Source organism: Semicossyphus pulcher, unplaced genomic scaffold (assembly GCF_022749685.1).
Source record: "Semicossyphus pulcher isolate SPU_LCO1_2020_fin unplaced genomic scaffold, fSemPul1.0.p SCAF_1, whole genome shotgun sequence".
Lineage (NCBI taxonomy): Eukaryota > Metazoa > Chordata > Actinopteri > Labriformes > Labridae > Semicossyphus > Semicossyphus pulcher.
The window spans coordinates 29,239,479-29,258,084 of NW_027211603.1; the positions used below are offsets into that span (position 1 = coordinate 29,239,479).

The window sequence follows — 18,606 nt, forward strand, 5'->3', positions numbered from 1 at the left end:
CACATGCCCATGATTGGGTGTTTTCCCAAAGTGAACTCTCCTACAGTTCCTTCACCCTGGCAGTGTTACAAATTTAGTTTCACAAGACACTTCTTTTCCTGCCACAGAGCCTTTTTTTACTCTTAAGAATGCTACTACAGCTGTAGATGTGACTGCAGAAACTTTACATGCACATAAAGCATGGTTTAATATGAAGGGAAAGTGTCTGAAAAAAACAAAACCCAAATCAGAGAAACATACACACACTAAAGGGACATGGTGATACCGACATTTGAACAGATGCTTGAAATGAAACAGAAAGTATCAGTCGTGTTTTTCTGTTTGTCAGGTCTCTCACCACGCTGGGCTTGGTGATCTCGGCTTTAGCTGAACAGGGAACAGCCAAGAACAAGACCAAGTTTGTCCCTTACAGAGACTCTGTTCTGACATGGCTGCTGAAGGTACGTACATACATACACACATGTCCAGTGCATGTTCTTTATTTTCAGGAGAAGAGTACTGCAGATTTCATCCATTCATCCCCCTTTCTCTCTCTCTCTGTCTCTTTCTTTCCTCTTTCCTTCTCCGTTAATTTTCTCATGTTTATCTTTCTCCAGGACTGTCTGGGGGGCAACAGTCGTACAGCGATGGTTGCAACTGTAAGTCCAGCAGCAGACAACTATGAGGAGACGCTGTCGACCCTGCGCTATGCAGACCGAGCAAAGAGCATCGTCAACCATGCTGTCGTTAATGAAGACCCCAACGCCCGCATCATCAGGGAACTCAGAGAGGAAGTGGAGAAACTACGAGTACAGCTGACCCAGGCTGAGGTGAGATATCTTTCAAATCTTATAAATCTGCGTTAAGAAAGCTTCTCTGCATTCTCATCTCCGTTTTTTTCTTTAGTCTTTGAAGGCTCCGGAGCTGAAAGACCGACTGGAGGAGTCAGAGAAGTTGATTCAAGAGATGACCATCACCTGGGAGGAGAAGCTTCGCAAAACAGAGGAGATTGCACAGGTAAGAAACACCACAGTGGCCATTTCTATTTTCTACATGTGATATTGCATTGGTATTGATATTTGATTATAAGATGTGTAAGTATGATCTTTGTGTCCTTGTCTGTAGGAGCGTCAGAAGCAGTTAGAGAGTCTGGGTATTTCACTCCAGTCCTCAGGGATTAAAGTCGGAGACGATAAGAGTTTTCTTGTCAACCTTAATGCTGATCCTGCCCTTAATGAACTGCTGGTTTACTACCTGAAGGTACACACACACACACACACACACACACACACACACACACACACACACACACACACACACACTTGATTGAATGCATTGTTATGTATTCCTCCAATTTACATAGAATACCAAACAATACAATCACTATAACATAACTGAGTTTAGCCGACTAGGACTCAGCGCTTCACTGTTTTTGCTGAGTCAGAATAGATTGAGTCATATACAGGCAGTCATGAGTGGTTCATGTCTTGATTTGAAATGAGAAAAGCTTGTTCGTAGGCTTTACACCAGTTGGCAAGACTCACATTTATTTAGCTGTTTGACTCTGAGCTTAAACATTTTGTAATGTTTTGAATTTTGTGTCTCAGGAACACACAAAGGTGGGCTCAGCAGACTCTCAGGACATCCAGCTGTGTGGGATGGGTATCCAGGCGGAGCATTGTGTCATCGACATAGCTGCAGATGCTGCCGTCATCCTCACCCCTTACCGCAATGCTCGGTAAGAAACACCGACATGACACACCCAAAGTCCGGGCTGAGCGATGAGAACATCTACAGTGTTATTTTACCACATGAGTCATTGTTGCTTTAGTTTCTAAGTGCTTTCCTTTTTTCGCTATAGGACTTGTGTTAATGGCTCTCCAGTTACCAGCGCTCTGCAGCTTCACCATGGCGACAGAATCCTCTGGGGAAACAACCACTTTTTTAGGTAATCATATGCAGACTCCAAATGTTTGTATATTGTAATATTCTGCTGTTTGTCATACTTTTCTGTATCTTAAAATGCCAGGAACTGCTATAGATATAGAACATGTAATCTAAATGATGGCAAGTGTATTTAAGCAAATATTACAGTCAATTAACTGAACCTACTACCCACAGGATCAACCTGCCTAAGAGACGCTCTCGAGGAGCTGATGATGAGGATGGTGAGGGTGGTGTGATGAAGAACAGCGGCAGCAGTGAGCAGCTGGATGCAGATGGTGACACAGCCAGTGAAGTGTCCAGTGAAGTCAGCTTCTCTTATGAGTTCGCCCAGACGGAGGTCATGATGAAGGCCCTGGGCAATAATGGTAAGGAAGTGCTGTGGAAATTAAACATGATTTATATATAATAGACTGATCATCAGTTTGTATGACTCCTATATGTTTTGTCCCTTCAGACCCCATGCAGGCGGTCCTCCAGTCTCTGGAGAGGCAGCATGAAGAGGAGAAGCGCTCTGCTCTAGAGCGACAGAGACAAATGTACGAGCAGGAACTCCAGCAGCTTCGCAAGAAGCTGAACCCTGACCGTCTGTCCACGGGCCAGTCTGGAGGACCCACGTCTGGTCAGCAAGCTCCGGGACAGCAGTCTCATTACCGCAGCCTGGAGAGACTCAGTATTGGAGGGATGAGCCATTCAACCAGCGCTCAGAGCAGACTGAGGCAGTGGAATGAGGACAGGTGAGTGGGTCTGCGTGTACCAAGAACATTATTGACACTGAACAGGACTAGACTAAAACTAAACACCTCCTTCTTATGTTCCCTCCTTCTCTCCCTCTCCAGGGAGGCGGTGTTGGTGAGGAGTCTGCGACGGTTGAGGGAGCAGATAGTGAGGGCAAACCTCCTGGTGCAAGAAGCCTGTTACATCTCCGAGGAACTGGAGCGACACACAGAGTACAGAGTCACTCTGCAGATCCCATCGGACAACCTCAACGCAAACCGCAAGGTCTCACAAACACAAACACATAGACGCTAAGTAGAGATTTCTGATTCTGGTTTTAGCAGCACCAATTCTCTAAATACATCTGTGTGTCCTTCTTCATGTGTACAGAGGGATGCCGTGCTCAGTGAACCAGCGATTCAAGTTCGACGGCGGTGTCGAGGGAAGCAGATCTGGAGTCTGGAGAAGATGGAGAACCGTCTGGTCGACATGAGAGAGCTGTATCAGGAGTGGCAGGACTACACCCACCAAAACCAAGACAACCCTGTGAGTTAGCTGCACAAATTTGCTTTGTTAAGTCTTACAATAACCCCGCCTGGTCATTCAGGCACAATATTAACATATAATGAGAAATGAGGACATGCTAATTGCTTAACCTGCATTTCAGTAAAATGAACTTCTCCTGAGTTTTATTCCATCCTCTCTTTCTTTTCCGTCAGATGATGCGCTCATATTTCCGCCGAGCAGACCCGTTCTTTGACGAGCAGGAAAACCACAGTCTGATCGGTGTTGCCAACGTCTTCCTCTCCTGTCTCTTCTATGATGTCAAGCTTCAGTATGCTGTTCCCATCATCAACCAGAAAGGGGAGGTGGGTAATCACACCTGTTTGTGAAGACTTTTATTCAACTGTTGAGGTTCCAAAATCCATTTGTTTTTTACTTTTGTCAGCTGAATGTTCAAAATAGACTCCAACTGGTGGATTATCTCTGGAGTAATCTAACTTACATTCACACAGTTTCTTGTTGTGGTTGGGTTAAGTTATTTTTCTCCGTGTTGTCAGGTGGCCGGGCGTCTTCATGTGGAGGTGGTGAGGGTTGGAGGTGCATTAGAGGACAACATGGCTGGAGGAGATGAATCCGACAACAACCAAGACTCAGAAATCCAGGATCGCAAACTGGTCTGCATGGTAAGAGTGACAGATATTCAGGCTTTAACTTGGTATACCTAAAAGAAAATATATATTTTAATTCTAAAATGACTTTTGACCTGTTTCCTCCACAGATTAAGATCCTGCAGGCCACAGGTCTCCCCCAGTACCTGTCCAACTTCGTCTTCTGTCAGTACGCATTCTGGGATCAGCCTGAGCCCATCATCGTGGCTCCTGAAGTAGACCCATCGTCCACCTCGCCCAGCTCCAAGGACCCACACTGCATGGTGGTGTTTGACAGTTGCAAGGTGAGAGTGGTTGACAGCAAGTCCAGATTAAGTGTTTAAGTGTTTGTTTGAATGTTATTGTGTTTGTGAAGTAGGAAAGTAAATCTTTAAATAAAAGGTGGTGAAGGATTGGTCAATTCTAAGATGGTGGTATGTGATTGATCTTTATCTGGTCTTGTAGGAGCTGGCAGTGTCTGTATCAGAGGATTTCATCGAATACCTGACTGAAGGAGCAGTTGCCATCGAGGTATACGGACACAGACAGGCTGATGCAGGAAGAAACCCCGCTCTGTGGGACCTCAGCATCATCCAGGCCAAGACACGCACACTACGAGACAGGTACACACATATAGTCAGCTGGAAATCTTACTTAAAGGAGAAATACTCCCTTGGAAAAAGCCACTGTCAGTCATCGATAGATAGATAGCGATAGAAGCAATAATATTTTAAATTGGTGCCATAGTTGTGGAGAAAGTTGTACAAACAGCACCTACAACACCCAGCATGCATTGCAATGGAGAGGCAGATAGCGTCCTCGCAAGGCACAGAGAGAAATTGCTTTTCTATGCTACCATAATGGCGTTAGCTCCCCATAATAGCGTGATAGGACTGAGATTGAAAATCGGCGAACTGGCCCTTTAATCTCACTTGCAGGACGAGCTTTCCAGTAACGGTTAAAACAATGCACTGATGAGGATGTTTTTTGTAGGTGGAGTGAGGTAACGCGACGACTAGAGCTGTGGATTCAAATCCTGGAGATAAATGAGAACGGAGACTTTGTCCCAGTGGAAGTGGTTCCTGCCAGAGATGTGCGGACCGGGGGAATCTTCCAGCTTCGGCAGGTAGGGAAAAGCCCCAACACAACCAAGTCGACCAGGTCACAGTTGGTAGAAAAAAACCTGCTGTAAAGCCTTGTAAATGTCTAAAACCCACCCTCTTCCCGTCCTCAGGGTCAGTCAAGGAGAATCCAAGTGGACGTGCGGTCAGTCCAGGACTCGGGCACCATGCCTCTGATATCAGAAATAGTGCTTGCAGTGTCGGTGGGTTGTGTGGAGATCAGAAACACAACTACAAACCTGGAAGGAGATGAGATGGACAGTTACCAGGTAGACAAGTTTGATACAACCTTGTCAATTCATTTTTACTTTTACTTTAAAGTGAAGTCAAAGATTATTAACTGACTGCTTTGTTGTACAGGAGAGAGACCTGGAGCGTTTGCGGCGACAGTGGCTGGCTGCTCTCACCAAGAGACAGGAATACCTCGACCAGCACCTGCAGAGCCTGGTCAGCAAAGCAGGTAAGAGACAAACAGTTCAAGTCATCATTCAAACAATCATAAAAACGTGTTCTAAAATCTGTCACACAGCCTCCTGTTTATGCAGCTAATCTACATCTTCTACGTCAATATTAGTCTAATCAAATTAGGCGTTTGTTACTGTAGGAAGTGGTTAATGTTTGAGTGTTTTTGTGTACACAGAAAAGACAGAGGATGACATGGAGAGGGAGGCTCAGCTGCTGGAGTGGCGCTTGACTCTGACAGAGGAGAGGAACGCTGTCATGGTGCCCTCTGCTGGCAGCGGCATTCCTGGAGCACCTGCTGAATGGTACGACACATGGAAGGATGTGTTTGTGTCTGATTGATTGCCTTGTCTTTATTTCTAATGCACAGACAAGTTTATGTGTTGATTACAGTGTATCGCTTGTTTGTTCTCAGGGTACCTCTGCCAGGCATGGAGACTCATATTCCTGTCCTCTTCCTGAACCTCAAACGTATGTAGTTATTTGATGAATAACGCTCTTGCTCACATGTTTTCTACTCACAGGCTAATTCACAGTGTTTTCTATCGGTTTCCTCAGCTGATGACCTCAGCTCACAAGACCAATTTGAGGTTCCAGAGGCTGGAGGTTGGGACGCCACCCTGAGCGGAGAGGACGAGGATGACTTCTTTGACCTACAGATCGTCAAGCACCACGATGGAGAGGTGGGGATGGATTCGCATGGGGTAGTTTTCTGGCGCCCATTTGGGGAATCCTGTCATTAACCATTGTGTTTGTGGGCTCTGCAGGTGAAAGCAGAGGCATCATGGGACTCTACCGTCCATGAGTGTCCACAGCTCAGTCGTGGGGGAGCGTGGCCGGAGCAGCGGGTTTACCTGACGATTCGGGTGGTGGTTCAGCTCAGCCACCCAGCAGACATGCAGCTGGTCCTGAGAAAAAGGATCTGCGTTAACGTTAACCCGGGCCGCCAGGGCTTTGCCCACAACTTACTCAGAAGGATGTCCACCCGCAGCACAATACCTGGCAATGGGGTCACCTTTGAGGTGGTCTCCAACATCCCCGGGGTAAGGCCACGGGAAAACATCAGACATTCATTGTTCCTGTGAAAAACATCTCAGCAGGTTGGATCTTTAACACAAATATTTGTGATATGTTGTGCCATCAGGACGCCCCTGGTTCAGAGGACAGGGAGATGCTGGCCCGGCTTGCTGCCAGCGCGCACAACAGCCAGTCTGGTGATGACGAGGCTGCCATTGAGAAATACCTCCGCAGTGTCCTCAGTCTGGAGAACATCCTGACCCTGGATAGACTCAGACAGGTAGTGAACTTAACTTTGATCCATTGATTGATAGAATTTGTGAAGTTTGAACAAACACAGCAGCTGAAAAGACTTTAAACTTTATACTTAAATCTTATCTGTTAAAAAATGTCCTGTGTCTTTGTTAGGAGGTGGCAGTGAAGGAGCAACTGACTAGCAGAGGGAAGGGCAACAGACGCAGCATAAGTTCTCCTTCAGTCCACAGGGTAAAATCCTAACACTAACACCCTGCCATGATATTGTATGATAATTATAATATAATTTCTATTGATATATTCTCTCTCTGTCAATCCATCCTCAGCTGTCTGGAAGTAGACAAGACCTGTCCACAACCTGCCTGCTGGATGACAAGGTAACACATTCATGTCAGATCTACATGTTTATGTTCTACAATACACACTTTTTTGCTCTTAATTTTTGCTCTAATCATATTTAATTATTTCTAAAGCAGTGTCCTCATCTGTCTGTTTCTCAGGGTCGGTGGGAGAGTCAGCAGGATATCTTCATGCCCTCTCAGTTTCACCGCACCCTCCCCCGTCCCGCCTCGTCCCCATCCACCTACTCCACCTCCCCTTCTCAATCTCCAACTCCGTTCGGCATGACGCCTCCTCAGAACCAAGAACCAGAGCAAGGTAAACCTCTTAACTTAAACCCCCTCTACCTCTCCCCTCTTTTAACATTCATCACTTTTCTTCCATACGCCATCCATTCTTGCTGTACGCTTGCCTCACAAACTTTGAGCTTAATCATGCAACTCTGTCCCTCTTACCATGCTTCCTCTTCCATCTCTTCTGCTTCTGTTTGTCAGGTTACCCTAGTTTACTAGTCAGTCCCACACGTCATTGTTTACATTTTTAAATGTCCACTCTGTTTCCTTTCTTCCCAGCAGAAGTGATGTCTCTTCCTACCTTTAGCTTTTGCTATCGCCAACATCCATTCCTTTAACCTGCTGTGTCTAACACATCATGAACTTCTCTTCTGTCTTCATTAGCAAAGCTTCTTAGTGTCTGATAAATTCATCAAATCTGATCAGTCTGAACATTTCTCTGTCTCATAGTGAATTCCTGCCATTTTAATTTGATGTGCTTTTAGATTAATTCTGTTTACAAAATGAACAGAATTAATGTTTTTTTAATTTCTGTTTCACACTCCAGTGATTAGTGTGTTTGTAATCATATTGTGATAGTTAAACCACACATCTGTGTGTCAGTGTGTCTTTAGCCCGGCTGAGATCTTCCTCTGTCAGTCTGTCGCTGTGGTGGTGGTTTTAGCCATTTTCTGGACTCGCTTTCAACTTCCTGTCTTAATCTTTCACAACTCCTCTACCTCCCACACCTGCTCTTCCTTCCTTGCTTCCTTCCTCTCTCCTGCCTACTCTTTCTCCTCCCTCCCTCATCTCCCCACCCCCTCCCTCCCTCCCCTCAGGTCGTTCAGGACTTGCTGCCTCTTATCTTTCAGTTAAGGCGCTGGTTCCTCAGATGCCCAAACTGCTCAAGTCTCTGTTTCCAGCGCGGGACGACAAGAAGGAGCTGAGGCCCTCGCCGCACAACCAGCAGGTCAGCTGAAACTGTGTGGGAGAGCTCATTGCAGCCCAGATGAATCTTTTAATACTTTATTTAAGTGTGTAAATGTGGAGCATGGTTGGACAAAGTCAGCAAAGTTGATGGAATGACATTTAAAGAATATAGTCCCTATTAAACGTTAAAGTACAGACTGCATAAAGGTGCAGGTGTTCTTGTTTCCTTGTCGTGACCTTGTTTGTGGTCATTTGGCAGCATGTTCCTCGCATCATGACATCAGGAGCGGACGAGAACCGCGCCAAGACTGAGACGGTGAGATTGTGCCACCTTACCCTGGAAGTTGACCTGCATTGTAACTTTTGGGTTGAATCAGTATGTGTCTTGTTTTTGTGCCAAAACTAGGGCTGACCCGAATGCTTCGAAGCATTGAAGCTTCAATTGTTGCCATGGTAATGGATGGCAAAAATCTGTTTTTTTCCTCCTTTTTAACCACAGATGTTAGGAGACGAGCAGATATAACACAGACCTGTGTGTTTCTCGTGCTCTGTACCTGGCTCAATAACGTCGCAATCTGTCCGTATTTCCGCGCTCAGTTACTATAAAGCATAAACTACGTCTCCATATGCTGCGAATGACACGAGCAGGAGCTGATCTGTGATAAGTTCATCAGTTTATAATAACGCAGCGCGGGGAGGACACAGACGTTAATAACGTGGATCTGTGTGTTAATCGCACGTATCTTTCTGTCTGTCTGTCACTGCTAACAGAGACTCCAGTCTGCTGTGTAGTTCATTCATATATTTCATTGATAAACCACAGAGCTGTAGAGGAGCATCAGGCAATCGGTGCAGTCCGTGATCACCCGCTCCCTCCCTTCCTCCGTCTGCTCGTGCATATTAGCGCAAGCTCTCCCCCTCTCAGCGCCGCGGGTCTGCATCACAGTTTTTTATTACATGATGTTTAAAGTTCAAAGTCTAATGAAGATGAATGAGGCTCCTTGTATATTCACAGGGCTTCAGATTAACCCCCACCCCTCCGCATCATCGTCGCAGCGAAGCTTCGAATACAATCGAGTAATTGCTGCCAAAGCTTCGAAGCCCCAAAAAAGGTATTCGGGGCAGCCCTAGTTAAAACATCACAAAAGTCTTGCCAAGCTGTAACCACTGCAGTTTTTATCTTTCTGTTATTTATGTATCTGTTTTATTCAGCTCCCCTCAGGCCTTTAGCATGCTGACTAGTACGCAACATGATGAGTGGACGTATCCCGTTAGTATAGTCTTGTTTAATATCGGTTCTTGATCTGGTCTCAAATCACTTTCCAATGTAGTTTGCTTTAGCATATACCTGTATGTATGTATGTGTAGATTGTACGCAGACTTTTTCCTAAGACATTTTCATGTATGCATCAGGTGGCTGCATACAGAATGTAGCTGTATGCAGCTGCACAGAATATCTAAGACTTTAAAGCCCCTAATAAGTCAAAGGGTGATTGTGCCAGTTGATTACTGTTGTTGATCATTGTTTGTTGTTTTGCCTTGTTTGCATGCTCTGTCCCTCTGTTGCTGTGGCAACCGTTGGTTTCCTGTAGACTGCTCTTCTACGGCCCCCAACCAAAGACAGACGGTCAGAGTTCCCAGAAGTCCCTCCTCTTCCTCTGCATGACCCGCATGACTTCACCCCCCTCAGCCCCCTCAGCCAGTCATCGAGCGGCTACTTCTCCAGTAGTGTTTCTACAGTCACCCTGTCTGACGTCCTCCAACCCTCGTCCTCTTCTTCCTCCCTCCTGGCTGCTGAGACTCCGTTACCCACAAACCCCCAGCAGCAGGGTGCTGACAGGAACGATGTTGTGACCTCTTCTTCTCAGTTAGGCGCCAAGGTAGCCACCGTCGCTCCCCCTTCTTACAGCTCAGCCAATCACAACAACGTCACAGCGGAGAACTCCTCCTCTGAACACAAGCTGGTCAACTCAGGTGGAGGAGGAGGAGGAGGTGAAGGCTTCGAGAGGCTGGAGATCTTTGTGGATGATGAAGAGCGTAGCCATGATGAAGCACTGCCTGATTGGCTGACAGAAGGGGCGTATGTTACAGTGGGAAGCAATAAGGCCGGGACAGTGCGCTACGTGGGAGTGACGCAGTTTGCTGAGGGAGTGTGGGTGGGCGTGGAGCTGGACACTCCTGTAGGTAGGTACACAATATAAGGGTCAGTTCTCTCCCCAGTTGATATCCTGCCTATGATTGGTGGAACTAATTGATTTCTAATTCCTAGTTAAAGTTTAATTTGTTTTCTCCTGACAGGTAAAAATGACGGTTCAGTCGGAGGACATCGATATTTCCACTGTAAACCAGGTTACGGGGTGCTGGTTCGCCCGGATCGGCTCTCCTGCCGGGATCGGACCAGTCGACGCACGGGAGAGTTCACTGCTCCCCCACACGTCCCCGTTCTGCGAGGAGAAGCCATCGTTGCCCGCCGGGGGGAGAACCGCAAGTCCTGGAGCAGTTGAGACAGGAAAACTAGGAACTGTATGGGAGAGATGAACTCCCCTCAGCCTTCCTCCTCTCTTCTTCTCCTCCCAGCTATGCAACAGGCTCACACATCAGAACTGACGGACCTGCCATCCTGCAGTTTAAACTACACTCACTACATCCATTCACAGGTAATGGATACAAATAGAGACAGTGAAGAGGCCATTCAGAGAGAATGCAAGTAAGTTGATGAAAGACTATGCAGAGTTAAAAGAAGTCCATGGAATGACTATTTATCATGTAGGAAGAAGAATGGTGGTCAACGGGGAGGCTGCTGAGAGTGAATGGAGGTCAATGCAGACGGTCGGAGCTCTGTGGGGTTTGGATCAGACGCTGCCTGAGCTGATATACAGGGATGCAAACTAGTCACGTCTTAGGCACGAGTCGCTTTTTCTTCTTTAGCAAACATATTTTAAATTAATAAGATGAGAATTTTGTCAATGAAAGGCCTTCATTATTTTGCGTGGGATGATGGATTTATTTGCCACTTCTATATTATCTTTTATTCACAATATATTTTTAAATTGTAATCAGCAATAGCTACCACAAAGCATCCACAGATATCTTATGGCCATTGAGATTTATAACCACAGGCTGAGAAACCGTTCGTAAAATAGCATTGAATTATCTTTTAGTATTTTTGACAGTTTATTATCTCTTATGTCAATTTGTGCTTCGTGTTCTTTTGAATGAGGAATTAAGATTTAGACACTTTTTTAAACATTGGGTCAGACTGAGACATAAATCTCAGAGCATGCCAGTTAAAGAGTGATGGTCACCTGTGATGGTTTTGCATCCCTGCATATGATGTCTCTACCTGCTGGTCCTGTGACTACGTCCCAGAATCCCCTGCTCTGGCTGCCACTCCCCTGAACTCTCTGGGTCTCATCTGTAGACGGACACTTTGACTCACTGTCTGAGACTCGTCTCCTCCTCCTGGACTCCTTTGCTTTTCTTTGAAGACGAATCCCCCCAGAATGTGCCTTCACCATGGCTTGGTTTGCATTTGTGTTTCTGTATATTTAATTTCTGTGCGTTGTGTTTGTGCTGAAGAGAATGCCTTGAGCTAAGTGTGAGGTGATCTCAGGGACTGCAGAGGGGAAAGGACGAGGAGGGTGTGTGCGTGTGCTTGAGCGTGTGTTTGTAAATGTTGTACAGCGTTGCCTTGTGTGCACAGATGTGTTCTTATTGTTGTAGTCGTGTCGATGTTGAAAAACATAAATGTGTAAAGCAGAAAAAGTTGTCAAGTCCTCATCAGACAAAGCCACTGTGGGAGCAAGTTGTTTGTACTGGGAGGCTTTAAAAAGTGATTTTGCACTGGGGACGTGTTATAAGAATCTGTATGTGAGCAGAACGTGTCTGTGGTCATAGAGCAGCAAGACGGAGACGTAGACGGACCAACTAGTGATGTGAAGTTTAACTAGAGTATTTTGTCCATCTGAGTGGGCCATCTTGGGAGTCTGTGTGACTGACACGTGGCCACCAGGAGGTGCTGTTTAGTGTAGTGCTCTGGTGTGTAGGTGGGAAGAGGCATGTGTATGCGAGGAACAGAAAGTGGGATGGAAATGCAGTTCTGCAGGTTATTTCACACATGAGGAGAGAACCGATTTGCTTCTATGCATGTTTTGAATAATTACGTTTTTACTTGACTTTTTGTAAATGACTGAAAACAGCTGGGAGAATGAGCTGTACGCTTTCAATCAGTTCTGACTGACTGAACATCCTGAGATGTCTGTTGAAGAAAAGAGAAATGAGGTTTTTATTGGACGTTTATTGGCTTAAACATTTTACACTGATCTTATTGTTGGTGTATGAAAGCACTGCTTTGTACTTAATGAATACATCAGTGTAATAAGTTAGACGGAAAATAGTCCAGTGTTCCACCAATTTTTCACATTAGCTCAGGAGTGCTACCTGAGCAAGAGACCCTGGTGATGTCATCAGGGTAACTACAAGGAGAGTCCAACTAATTACACAAAGCCTGTGTTACAAACAAGGCAGGAAGAGTTGGATAAATATGGGCATACATCACATGGAGGGGGCACTAACAATAGAAATATTACAGATGCATTATGGGAGATGAAGGCTCTGGTACATCTGGAGCCTGACCCATACGAACCGGCAGGATGTCTCAGATGTTGCTGCCCTATTTTGAACTGTTGAACAAAATAGAAATGTCTGTTGCAGGGCTGCGTTTTAGTTTAGAGTGCCCCTTTAATAAAGCAGACAAAGGTCAGTGTAAAATGTTTGAGTCGTCCTCGGTTGGAGACATGTTCTCTCACAAAGTAAGCAATAGGCGTGGGCTGAAGGTGGATGATGGAAAAGTAATAATTCATCATTACTAGGCAAGGCTAAGTTCATATCCTCGTGAGGACTAGCCTGAATACGCTAGTAGACATGTTATTGATGTCTGTAAGCTGTTGTTATGGTAACGTTCAGTTTGTCCATATGTACTATGGAATCTATCCAGGTTTCTGATGAGATGATGAGACGATGCATGCTAATGAACACATAATCTGGAACGCTGAGTGCACGTATGTAATTGCACTCAGTATTTCCAAACACTATCATCTTTATGGATCAGATGTGTTTTTCCATTCTTTTTATCGTGCGTCCTCTTTAATCTAGAGGCGTGACTTTACTATTTATATTTAAATGCTCGTACACATGCATTTATCGCATGGAAATTGAAAAAGCCTTTTTATTTTGATAAATATTGCACAAGTGATTTAATGAAAATTGCTGCTATTAGCATTGTAAATTAACCTGTAAAATATATCAGTGGATTGATCTAACACTCTAGATTGGATTTCAATAGTTTGTTTTTTAATCCCAGATGGAGAAACTGAAGTGAGCGCTTTGGTTAAGTGGCCAATATATTTTTAATATGAAGCAGTACAATTGGTATAAATGAGGCACTTTGTCGTGTGAGCCTTGAAGGAGATGTTGGAGGAAAGGTTGGATTATTATTGTTTTTTAAAAGAGGAAACTTTACGGTTGAAGTTGGACGATATATCATCATAGTCTAGTTATTATCTGTGTATTTATTATCTGGCCTTAAAGCCTGGGACCAGGGAGTCCTCTGATTGGTTGGTTGGTTATTGGCTGTCTGGTATGTGATTGGTTGGCGAGTTGTGAAGTGATTTGTAGGTTGGATCTTTTCGACATTGTGGTTCATAACAGTAATGTGGTAATGAAGGAAAGAAGTCAGGTTTTGTTGTGTGTAGCGCGTGTGTGCAGTGTGTGTGCGCATGTTGGTTGGACTTTGATTCAGTTGTGTCCATGAGTTCCTGCCAAGATGGGAAACAACAACAAGCTGCCACTTCTCTTATTATACTTGCTGATATATTTAAACTCTTATTGTCTGTGGCAATGTACTTTCCCGTCCTGGTCTGGGCTCGGGGCACGGTTTAAGGGGTTCGAGATCACTTCAGGCTTCTGGATGTCCCTTTATGTTGTTGTGCCTCAGAAACCATGTGACCATGTATCCTCCACACACTGTTTTCATATCAACGCTTCAATTCATTTGCACAAAAGTCTCCAGAGGGAATCAAAGAGTTCACTTCTGGATGTATATTTAGTAAGAAAAAAGGATGATTCAGCATTCTCAAGTTTCCTGTTTTTTAAACTGTACTGAAATAGTTTGGATTTTTCGCTCTAACTTAAATATTACAGGTTTTTGGAGCAATATTCCTCATTCATCTATTCCTTCACTCACTGCTCGGCTAGCTTTCAAGCATAAAGATGAAAATAAATTAAATTGGAAGCTGTCATTCTACATGAAACAAACTGATTATAAGCATCTGTGTATTTTCTTCCAGCACACAGCCGCCTCTATAATGCTCCACATACATTTCATCCTCAATGCGTTTCTTTAATGGATTCAGTGTGACGTCAGAGCTCAGCTCATGGGCTGCTTCGTGCACATGATCCTCAGAGCCATTTCAATAAGGACTGTACAAAGATATAAAACTAGTATCAGTAATGACTGTTGTGCTCAGAATGGACTTAATGTTGTGACTTTGTTTCAGCACAGCCAGCAGTGTTATTTATGTGACTGTTTCAAACAGAAGAACCACAGTCAGTCTGATATTTATTGATGTGAATTATGTCCAAACATATTCAGCCTGCAGATTGATCTGTGTCAGCCCCTCACAATGTTTCTTTTTAACTGTTTTCTTGTTCAAAGTGCTTCTGTTCTGCTCAGAATTGTTCCCATATCTTTGTTGCGTTTTCTGTAGCTCTGTGCTAATTATGGGATCACTGGTTTAGAGCAACATTTCCCCAGCCTGATGTGGCCTTCAACCAGGAGCCAGACTGGTTTAAGCAGGATCAATTCCAACTCTCTAACTGAACATGCTGTACTCTAAACCTTCAGTGTGTCTGTGCTATTGAAAGAGAGTCATTCCAATACCTTATATATACTTATATATATCTTATAGCCATCAAATGGATCAAATTTAAATAAGGTTCTCACTGACTTCACCTCCTATGACTGCCGAACTGTAGACAAGGTTGCCCCCTGGTGGCTGCTGTCACACCTCGGTCTTAACAGCCACGCAGGGATGTTTTTTTATAACCAGAAAACAAACCCACTTCTACACTACAGCAGCATGTCTGAAGGCTTCTGGGATCATTACGCTACCCGCCACAGATCTGTGGTTGTAAAAACAAAAAATGTAACCTTCAGAGAAGCAGTAAGCTTAATGTTTGTATTTGCCAGGCGCGAATACACGGTTTCCAGCCTCGGTAGTGAGCGTTCACCTTTTTTACTACCTCTCTCTCGCCTGTCCAGAGTGTTCTGCCAACTTCTCCCCTGAGGCCTTTTAGCTGACAAACAGTTGTTAACCTGCTTCACTAATGAGCTGACTCATTTTCTATGTGTTAGATGATCAGAATAAACGAGCAATACGAGGCCGTCAGGTGATGCAATGCAGCCGATTTTGGTTTTTTTCTAAATTAATTAGCAATGACTGGGGCTGCTTCCCCGGAACATCCAGATACAGCTTCTGTTCTTGGTGCATTTTAAAGGCAGTTGGTATCAATTCAACTTTGCATTACACTTTTGTAGGTACCTGCAGCCATATTTACCTGAGCTGTGTAATACTGAAAGGCTAATAGGAGCTAAAGGAGAGGGTTTGGTGCTTGCTATGTCAGGGAGTTTTACTAAAAACCACGTTACTCCTGCAAAATAAAAGCCCCCTGTAAGCTTTCTCACATTCAGCTAAGACAACTTATAATAACTGAACGTGGTTTAATGAGGCCTCGGCCTGGTCAACAGTATTACTATATCATCCTGAATAATCATTATCATTAAGTTTGTGGCTACTGTTGATTCTGTAGAGCGGGTTGTCTTGATGTGTTGTTTGTACGTGTGAGTGCACATTGGAGTGGTTGTTCTATGTATGTATGTGTATATATGCGCATATTAAGACTTATAAAAAGACAAATCTGAGCACAAGTTTGGGTTTTGATTAATTTAATTGTTTTATGTAATTCAATGCTGCAATCCAAAGAATAAACATGTATTATAATACATTTATAATTTTCATTTTTTATCATCTGAACAGTAATCTGGTAAGAAAAAAATAAAAAGAGGAAGATTGAGAGAGTATTTGTTCTTTATTTGGACCTGACTGTCTTAGCAGAGGTGTGGGAGACTGATGCAGCCGCAGCATATAGTGAAATGAATGCAGCAGCTCATCAGGTAAGTGATTATTGCAGATATCAATACCTGAAAATTGGTGGGGCTGCTGGGTAACTGAATCAATCAGGTCAAACCACACCGATGTTGTTCTTAAAGCCCTTTTCACACTGTGGTTCCGCCTCAGCGCCGTAACGCCTTTAAGCCGCCCCAGTGTGTTTTTAAATAGTGTTCTGGCGTTGCGGAAGCAAAACGTGTGCAAGGTGTAAACAAACAGCGTATGCTTCAAATACTCACACGGCGCTGTTACGCCCTGCCAGCTCTGCAGTTCACACAGACGCCGTTTCGCCACTGTTACCTCGGATGCTGGTGGAACGACTTCGCCCCACCATTCCGCCTCCGTGCAGTTTACATAGAAGACAGAACGTAACAAAGGCGTAATAATCCCGCCTTGAAATGGCAGTTTAAAAAGGGCTTTAAACTTTTGAAGGAAAACACTTTTCACCTTTCAAGGAAACCACACGTAAAAGCCAACGGTCACATGTCTGGTTTCTGACCTGTTGAAAATCAGATCTGCTTTCAGATCTCCAGCCTCTTGTAAATAATCAATGCCATGAATGACTTCATTCAATGAAAGGAGCTAGCTCAGGTTAAAGTGATAGGCCTTAATAATGAATAACCGTACACATTGACGTGCAGACAAATGAAGCCAAGACACACTGCATGGATCAGTTTTTATTCCCTTGTAAATAGAATATCAATAAAAACACACCTTAAAAATAACAAATAAGGTTTATCCAACAGATGAAAAAGTAACAAAAGGCATATGTAGAGTTTCTACACAGCGTTTACAGAACAGTCTACCGTCCAAAAAAGGCACTAAATCTTGAAATTCAGATAAACAAGGGGTGAAATCATTTCAACAAACAACAAAATATCCTGCTGAGGTTCGACTGAGAATAATTGAAGAGGTTATTGCCAAAATGAAAGACTGATAAAATATTTAACCAGGTTTTCTTTAACTAGTATTTACACGTTGGCTGATCATTGACAATGAATCATCTTTATTTAACGATGACTGCGTGGTGATGAAAGAAAAAACAGAAAGCACTTTGGAATAAAACTCTTCAAATGTCAGACTGCATCATCATCACACTGACATCAGAGCTCCTGTGCGTCTCTTTGCTCACACAGCAGACCTCAGATCAGATCAAGATCCTTTTCAACCCTGCTAACATCTTCAACGTGCTCCTGAATGCTAACAACCAATGGAGTATCATCAATATGAATATGTACTGTACTGTCTGTGTTAAAGGAGGTAAAGGAGGATCACCAGAGGAATAGACGGTTGGATTTGGCAGGATAAAGACATTTTTAAGTCGATGCAGTATCTGATCTGACGTGAGCTGCTTTGTTTGTGTGAAGAAGCCAGTGACACATCCTTTCAAAATAAAACAGAACAGCAAGGCAACAGAGGACTGAAGGCAGATAATTAAACTGCATTTAACTCATTGAAAAGACACATTTCCGTTATACACACAGAGCACATGAGGAGCCTGAATATAACACAAAGAGCTAAATATTTCATGATGATCTTGACTTATTTATTATACATTTGACACTGATTTAAAAATAAAACGACAAATTAGGACTGAATCAAGAAACAAAGACCAAGTCAATAGGAATGAAATGTTTGAGAAATGACATGAAAGATTGTGAGGTTGCTGTAATGAAATTATTTGTTCCTGTTTTATTATGTGAAGTAGTTCATTTGGCTATTTTTCTGTATTGTATTACCTGTGTCTAATGTCAGCCGTTCCCCCTCTTTTCTAATCATTTGGGAAGGTTCGCCTAAGCCCCGCCCACCCAGCACCCCTCCAATGAAGAGAGAGTTTTGTATTTTATGTAGTTAACTTGAAAATGTCATCTTTGGTGAAAAGGAACATTTAGTCCACCAGACAGGAAATGGTTAAGCTGACTTTGATGTGCAAGAAACACGTAAAAAATAACTACTTAGCACAATAAAACTGGGACAGCAACCTCACGTTTACCTTTTACAGCTTTGTTTTCTCATTTTAATTCTCTTTTCCCTTTTTCCTTTCAGAGTTCTTTGTTTTTAAACAACTAAAGAAAAAACACTAATGAACTACTTTTAAACATCACGTCAATTTGCTGCTTCAAAACTCCAAAGTACAACTTTAACAGAGGACCATGAAGGCAGCAGCTGAAATGATTTAAAACCCTGAAAT

At 43.7% G+C, this 18,606-nt stretch overlaps 1 protein-coding gene across 1 annotated transcript in view; it reads left to right on the forward strand.

Moving 5' to 3' along the window:
• Positions 1 to 15,911, forward strand: part of kif13ba (kinesin family member 13Ba) — a 43,629-nt gene extending 27,718 nt beyond the window's left edge. Inside the window, exons 10-38 of the mRNA XM_069678136.1 lie at positions 329 to 440; positions 597 to 809; positions 886 to 996; positions 1,105 to 1,239; positions 1,587 to 1,717; positions 1,841 to 1,927; positions 2,101 to 2,291; positions 2,381 to 2,660; positions 2,763 to 2,925; positions 3,031 to 3,186; positions 3,360 to 3,509; positions 3,702 to 3,827; positions 3,923 to 4,096; positions 4,257 to 4,414; positions 4,785 to 4,917; positions 5,026 to 5,181; positions 5,273 to 5,372; positions 5,553 to 5,679; positions 5,790 to 5,845; positions 5,933 to 6,057; positions 6,142 to 6,417; positions 6,519 to 6,671; positions 6,800 to 6,877; positions 6,973 to 7,023; positions 7,147 to 7,303; positions 8,097 to 8,227; positions 8,447 to 8,503; positions 9,780 to 10,371; positions 10,486 to 15,911. Of these exons, the coding sequence (XP_069534237.1) occupies positions 329 to 440; positions 597 to 809; positions 886 to 996; positions 1,105 to 1,239; positions 1,587 to 1,717; positions 1,841 to 1,927; positions 2,101 to 2,291; positions 2,381 to 2,660; positions 2,763 to 2,925; positions 3,031 to 3,186; positions 3,360 to 3,509; positions 3,702 to 3,827; positions 3,923 to 4,096; positions 4,257 to 4,414; positions 4,785 to 4,917; positions 5,026 to 5,181; positions 5,273 to 5,372; positions 5,553 to 5,679; positions 5,790 to 5,845; positions 5,933 to 6,057; positions 6,142 to 6,417; positions 6,519 to 6,671; positions 6,800 to 6,877; positions 6,973 to 7,023; positions 7,147 to 7,303; positions 8,097 to 8,227; positions 8,447 to 8,503; positions 9,780 to 10,371; positions 10,486 to 10,691 (4,585 nt within the window). The 3' untranslated portion in view covers positions 10,692 to 15,911. The remainder of the gene's footprint in view (positions 1 to 328; positions 441 to 596; positions 810 to 885; positions 997 to 1,104; positions 1,240 to 1,586; positions 1,718 to 1,840; positions 1,928 to 2,100; positions 2,292 to 2,380; positions 2,661 to 2,762; positions 2,926 to 3,030; positions 3,187 to 3,359; positions 3,510 to 3,701; positions 3,828 to 3,922; positions 4,097 to 4,256; positions 4,415 to 4,784; positions 4,918 to 5,025; positions 5,182 to 5,272; positions 5,373 to 5,552; positions 5,680 to 5,789; positions 5,846 to 5,932; positions 6,058 to 6,141; positions 6,418 to 6,518; positions 6,672 to 6,799; positions 6,878 to 6,972; positions 7,024 to 7,146; positions 7,304 to 8,096; positions 8,228 to 8,446; positions 8,504 to 9,779; positions 10,372 to 10,485) is intronic.
• Positions 15,912 to 18,606: the final 2,695 nt, after the last annotated feature.